At 39.6% G+C, this 6,453-nt stretch overlaps 1 protein-coding gene across 2 annotated transcripts; it reads left to right on the top strand.

Moving 5' to 3' along the window:
- Positions 1 to 47: 47 nt before the first annotated feature.
- Positions 48 to 5,667, top strand: dazl (deleted in azoospermia-like). Of its 2 annotated transcripts, XM_051390048.1 has the most exons (10): positions 48 to 133; positions 954 to 1,076; positions 1,829 to 1,920; positions 2,319 to 2,370; positions 2,463 to 2,529; positions 2,656 to 2,795; positions 3,320 to 3,400; positions 3,678 to 3,728; positions 4,161 to 4,231; positions 4,674 to 5,667. In XM_051390048.1, exons 1-9 carry the CDS (start codon positions 131 to 133, stop codon positions 4,203 to 4,205), a joined length of 654 nt encoding a protein of 217 aa, XP_051246008.1. In that variant the 5' UTR covers positions 48 to 130; the 3' UTR covers positions 4,206 to 4,231; positions 4,674 to 5,667. The 2 variants fall into 2 exon arrangements, with proteins under 2 accessions (XP_051246008.1, XP_051246009.1); XM_051390049.1 differs by lacking the exon at positions 3,678 to 3,728.
- The last annotated feature ends 786 nt before the right edge of the window (positions 5,668 to 6,453 follow it).

The following is a 6,453-nucleotide window of genomic DNA, read 5'->3' as shown; positions in this document are numbered from 1 at the left end:
ATAGGACGTCAGATTAGTCATGTGAACTGGGCGTGGTTTGGGCTGATGTGAGCTGGTTGTTGTCGGGCAGAAGAAGCGCCGCGGTTTGTTTTTTCGTTTGGCTAATTTATTCGTTTTAATTATTTTAGATATGGTAAGTTTCAGTGACAAGTTTATGTGCACAAAGATTCACTGTTAGAAGTTCAGCCATGCAATCGCCTCGTGTAACTGAAAGCATTTGTTGGCTCATTAATCAATATGCTAAGCTAACTAACCAATGTGCTAACTTAAACGTTAGCTGGCTAGCTAGCTGCGTAATTAGCGACCTTCGCTTTGAAAAAGGCGCACTAGCCGCTTCTAGCTAGCATTTGCTGCGGCTAACACCCTTAACTTGTATTTAACATTACATTATTAATAACTAATATTAACGATAACTTATTACCGCTGACTTTTTTTTGTCGATGTCATTTTATTAACTTTGTATCTGCTCCAATGTTGAACGGATCAGTGTTTGCTAGTTGAAGTGGAGTTAGTCCAGGTAACGTTTAACAATCATGCCACTATTAACGTTATATCGCTTTTTTTATATTTTTTTGTGCCGGAATTGCGTGTTAGGGTTAACTTTAACCACATAAACGTTTGAAAAAGAAAGAAAAAAACCCAACACTATTTTCCTGTGTTGTCAGATCTGGAGCTGTAGTGATAATTATAACGCTTGAAATACACAAGTTAGCTATCTTAATTTGCTTTTATCTGTAATATTATCAACCGAATTTCATGGTTATCGCGTGGAAGCAGCTCCAGTTAGCAAAGTCAAAACACACACCAATCAGTCTCATGAACTTATGTTAGTAGATTACTTGTACTTGACCATTGAATATTCATGAAGTGTTGGCCCAGAGAAATAGTATTATTTTACACGTTCGTGATTAATTCCGATCATGTAACTAAATATTCAATTGTTTTATTTTAAGGATATCCACAAGCCCAGGAATGGCAACCACACTTCACCCTCCCTGAAGTTGTCAAATGGCTACATTCTACCTGAGGGCAAATTGACTCCTAATGCCCTCTTTGTTGGTGGGATTGACATGAAGGTAAGATCAAATCTAATTGGATCATACTTGAGGCATGTGTGAAAATAAGTGATAGGAATCACAATTGCATCTTCATCTAAATGCACACACCAAAATTACCAGTAAATGACAGAGAAATATGTGCACTGAAAAAAAACCCATTTTACTTTTTCGATACACTACATTACTATAATTAGTGTCCACAGTTCAGCTTCTACCACAGGCTACGATTGGCTGATTCCAGCCCCAGTTCTGGGCTTCTTTTGAGTGTTAAACTATAAATCTGGAATAGCTCACTCCTAATTAGGCAGACAAGAAATTGTATGGGCGTCAGTGTGTTGTCAAAATTTTTGTTTACCCACCAGTGGGTAACTGACTTCGGTCAAGCATATCTCTGAGTATAATAGCCTTCCTACCTGCTTGCTGCCCACACATTTATAGGAATAAAAATGTTTTCATTTGAAAATATTATTCTACTGTAAATTGAATTTCCAATGCCATAGAGCATTTGAATGTTTGGTGATGATTGATGATACCCTAACCCTTAAGTGAGGGGAACCTTGGGAATAAGATTATATCTGCACATTAGACAATATACACAAATTAGTTCCCACTGGAAAAGGTTGAAAAACCACTGTTTTAGTGTACTTGAGCTGCACATTGTGCACAAGTGCACTGCTTTTCTTTTCTTCTACAGTACATAATGGAGAAAAGATGGTCAAGGATAGCAACTAAAATCCAGTTCTTCAATTTAAATTCATTTCAACCTTCAGGTGGATGAAAATGAAATGCGGGACTTCTTTGCCAGATATGGCGCTGTTAAGGAAGTGAAAATTATCACGTACCGTGGAGGGATCTGCAAAGGGTAAGTAGGTGCTAAAGTTTTTTATTGACTCTGTTTGCTGGTGTTAAATGTTTAACATCTTTTTACACATTTGTAAATTTCCAGTATATGGTTATGTCTTGTTTTCCAAGTAAGGAAGGAGACCACAGAAATGAACAGCTATGCACTTGTGTATTATTGTACTGCAGTCATGTGACCTTTAAAGATACATGAATACATTAATTGTTCTGAGGCATTCATTTTCCTCCTTAAAGAGTTTGTTTGAACCTGTGTGAAAATGTGTGGGTGTAAACTCAGGGATTGTTTATTTGCATCTCAGTTTTATGAATAATCAAAAGCTTGTTTTTTCTTCTTATTTTGTATTGGCTAGTGTTATTGAGTCAGTGTGTATTTTATAGAGTTGTTTTGTGTGTTCCTAGCTATGGGTTTGTGTACTTCAATGAAGATGTCAACATTCAGTCAATCATCGAGGTGAGTGGATGTCTGTGTGTGGAACTGGTGTTCTGTTATTTCTCATCTCCATCTGGGAGTAATATTTCCTCTGTTCATATTTTTTGCCATAGCAACAGATAAGTTTTAAGGGCCGGAAACTCAAGCTGGGCCCTGCCATCATGAAAGAAAGGAGCTCTCGTATGTATTCTGATATACTACATCAGAAGAACTTTTTTGCATATTTAGTTAGCAGTGCAAATACGTTAAAAGATCTTGCCACTAAACTTAGACTTATACTGCAGTGACATTTTTTTCTTAATGTAGGGTCCATGCCATCCCGTCTGGTTGGCCCAGCTCCATGGATGAGCCCCACTCAGTACTTCTACTGCGCTTGCTGCTCACCCATGGGAGGCGGTATGGCACAACCTTCACCCATCCTCAGCGGAGGCAGCCCCTACAATCAGGTATAGACAAGCTGTCAGAATCTAATCTTAGAAGGCAAGCAGATTGAATTATAAAAAAAAAACTAAGGTGTCTAGCTGAATAAACACTCTGCGTGTGGCATTAATAATGCCGTCACACACCTTTCTATTCTCAGTTACACTCTGTAAAATAAAATGAACCTTATTTTCTCTGAGGGGAAGTTTGCTCATTATCTCAGCCAAGAATAGAGGTGCATGGTGGAGAACAATCTATCAATTTACTTTTCCATTTGCCAGAAAGGATATTTAAAAAAAAAAAAAAAGTTGGCTGTGGCACTATTAATGGCATTATTAATGACATTGCTAATAATATCCAAATTGGTGAATTATTCAGACAATACCAACTGTCATAAACATTAACAGTTCGTACAATCCTTGCAAGGACGCTAACATGAGAACCAAAGTTACTTAATGCTGTAATATTTTTTTTATAATGTAACATCTGCTTAGTATGTTTGCTATCTCCAGCCTGTGGGTTAAAGTGTTCCTTCTGGCTCTTTTTGCAGCCGTACTCCTACTCCAACTTTGGAGGGGTCGTGATCCCACAGATGCCAATGAACTATGCACAGAACGCTTATGCCTACCAGGTACACGCACGCGCACACACACGCACACCAATTAGTCAACAGCATCCCATGCTGGGGCTCTGAGGCACTGCACATATGCTCCTGCTTATGAGATAAATGATTCAGTCTGGTTTAGATCCACCTGTGCCTGCCTATGCCCCACCAAACCACATCCCATCCCACCCCATTCCACCCCGTCCCATGCTACCCCACCCCTATCTCCTGTAGAGGCGAGTCAGGGTTTGTTTGTTGCCCTCTGTTTGACCACTGACCCCTCTTCCCCCCCCAACACATGCAGTACACTCCACCTCAATGGATGGCGGACCAGAGGACACGGCCTGTCAATCAGGTGACTCTGCATTTAGTGGGAATATGAGTAGATGTCAGTGCATTTCAGTTTCAACCCAAATGACTTCTCATTTGAGAACCTCACAAGGCCAGTTGGATGAAAACATTGATGGAAAAAAGCCACTGGATTATGTTGAATGTTTTATTTGTTTATGAATGTCTGTGTTTCTAATTGGTTGATAAATTAAAAAGGTAATGTTTCCAAGTGATTTTTGAAAACGTATTTCTGTTGTGTCTGTGGCTACAAAAGATCACAAACTGCAATGTTCATGCAGGCCACTAGATGGTGTCGTCTGGCCAGTGTTGACACACTGAAGAATGGACTGTGCATTAACAATTAATTCTTACAATACCCAATGTACGGCGGGGACTGTTTTTATAGCAGTTATTTATTTTTCTTAAAGCTTTTTGTGATCTTATACTCTGTTTCCAGAACTTTGTGGACTGTGGAGTCCAGACTATGCTGACTGTGCTGTAGTCCAGAGCTACTGAGCCCCTTGCCAGGTAAAACTACTCCACACAAAGAGCTGTCATACCAGGGATACACTATGTAATAATGGCCATGGAGGGCCATTAGCCTGCCGGCGTGCACGCCTTTTCTCAAGGAGGAGGTGGTTGAGCAGGGTAAATACTTTATGGTTTAGTGTTTGGTTAGAGGAAAAACCTGCATACTGTTAGCCCTCCATTGCCCAGCCCTGTTTAGCTGTTTCACAATCACTTTTTTCCCTCCTTCAACCACGATGTTCTGCAGTCATGCCCAGCACTAGTCCATTAATTCTCTGAAGTGTTCCTTCTTCTGAGTCTTAACTACAGTTACACAAACACACAGTAAACCTCAGGAATTTGTTTGATTTTATCTGACAGACACAGCTCTTAAACTGTCTAATCCTGATTGGGTGTGTAATTGATTGCTTGTGATGTGCTTTTCTGTCCTCTGTTCCAATAGATACAAGCTACAGTGAGTCAAAATGCAGACAGGATCACATCTTGATGTTACGGACGGCTAGAAGCAACCCAACTCCCTCGCACTGTTTCCAGAAAGCCCTCCCCTCTCCTTTCCTTCCCTCAACTTTTGAGACCCATTTTAACACCAGACTGCAGGAGCTCTCTCCACTTAAACTGTACCAGTTTGATCACAGTCACTTGGACCACAGTCGCGTGGTCAAACGCTTTTAACCCCACGTGGATCACAGTAACAGTCACACATGAAGAGCAGAGCACCCTCACCGTACCAGCTGATATATGGGCTCACATTTTTTTTTTGTTGCTTTGTTTTCCTTTGTTAATTTTCCCAAACAAAAAAGACTTTTAAGCTCACCCTTTGTGACTATTTATATTTTTATTATTTTATTATTTATTTTTGGAATTATTTTAAATGTTTGTTTGGTTGGGGCTTTTTTTAGCTTCTGCAAGGGCTCTCCGTACATAAAAAGGTACATTTATATATATATATTGTAACAATGTTTTGCAATCTGGTTGTGTCAGCATTGGAGTAGAATGCTTCTTTAACTCCAAGTCAGGTCTAATGTGCCTCAGATTAAGAAATTTCATTAACTTGTCTACTACAGTATACGGGCACTTGGTCATTCCATTAATTTCAAGCACTCAAGTTTATTTTGTGTTCTATTTAATTGGGTGTCGATTGAGGCAGCAAGTGAATGGCAATTTTGCCACTTTATAGCGTCTCATCAGTATCACTGATTTCTCATCTTGGTCAAATGCCAGAGTTCCTCAGAGCATGTGTCACGCTGATCATCTTGTGTGTTGCATTTACAAACTGTCCCATCCTGTGACTGGTGTTTTATCAAACGCTTCCAGGGGTTCATACTCAAGGACCAATCACGGCATCAATTTTGTTTTCCTCATTACTCATCAATCAACTTATATTTGGGAAAAAATAAAAGTGGAAAGCCGTTTTAATCCACTTTGAAAATGAAGGACATGATTGAAAGTAATGTGCTGTCAGTTTCTTTGGGGAAAAAACATTCACTGTACATGGTTCACTTTATACTGGTTGGTTCTGAGCATTTTGGGTTTTAATCTAATAGCAGTGGGTCTTGCACGAAGCATTTTACTGACAGTGACAGAGTGAACAATGATTCTTTTATATATACATTTCAGTAAGTGCATTTCATTTGTCTTTCTTTAACTTTATACACTTAAAGAGCAGCTTTGTGTGATTTGAGATGCACATTTGGTATATGGTGTACATCACAGGTTTTCTTTCCCTTTGCCCGAGTTCTGTATAGCTTCATTTGGGCATTGACCTCAGCGTCTCCTGTGTGCAGATTGTATTAATAGAATTGTTTTTGTTCAGAGAGCCTGGGCAGCACACTGTTATGTTTGGCTTATTGTTAAGTGTTCGTGTTTTGCTGGGTTTGAATTTTTTTGTTTGGAAAAATAAATAAATAAAAGTTGAAATATGTTATCATTTAAACTTGTGAAGGTCTACAGTTTTGGGGGGGGGTTGCATCCTTTACAGTAGACATGCATTTTTGTAAGGGATATTTATTTGATAATTTCCCTCTTTAGATTAGCAGGTGACGATGTTGGAGCTCTCTGTGTCCACCTGTGCTTCTCCCAGCCTCCGTAAGCCTGTCAGTGGCTGCTTTCTGGTTTCCATTCAGGGTTAGATTGCCGGTCTTCCCTGGCAACAAGCCCATCATGTCTTGGTCACAGAGCATTTTGTTTTTGTCACAGTCTGGTGGTGTGACTGGGCTCCCCAG

The sequence above is a fragment of the Dicentrarchus labrax genome, unplaced genomic scaffold (assembly GCF_905237075.1).
Source record: "Dicentrarchus labrax unplaced genomic scaffold, dlabrax2021, whole genome shotgun sequence".
In the NCBI taxonomy this organism is placed as follows: Eukaryota; Metazoa; Chordata; class Actinopteri; family Moronidae; genus Dicentrarchus; species Dicentrarchus labrax.
The sequence above is the reverse complement of the archived record's forward strand: the minus strand, read 5'-3'. Positions and strand labels throughout refer to the sequence as shown.

What these genes read in the sequence shown, in the direction of transcription:
- dazl (XM_051390048.1), top strand. An exon ending in CGTGGAGGGATCTGCAAAGG is followed by an intron (nt 1,921 to 2,318) that starts GTAAGTAGGTGC and finishes GTGTGTTCCTAG; the next exon opens with CTATGGGTTTGTGTACTTCA. An exon ending in AGAACGCTTATGCCTACCAG is followed by an intron (nt 3,401 to 3,677) that starts GTACACGCACGC and finishes CAACACATGCAG; the next exon opens with TACACTCCACCTCAATGGAT.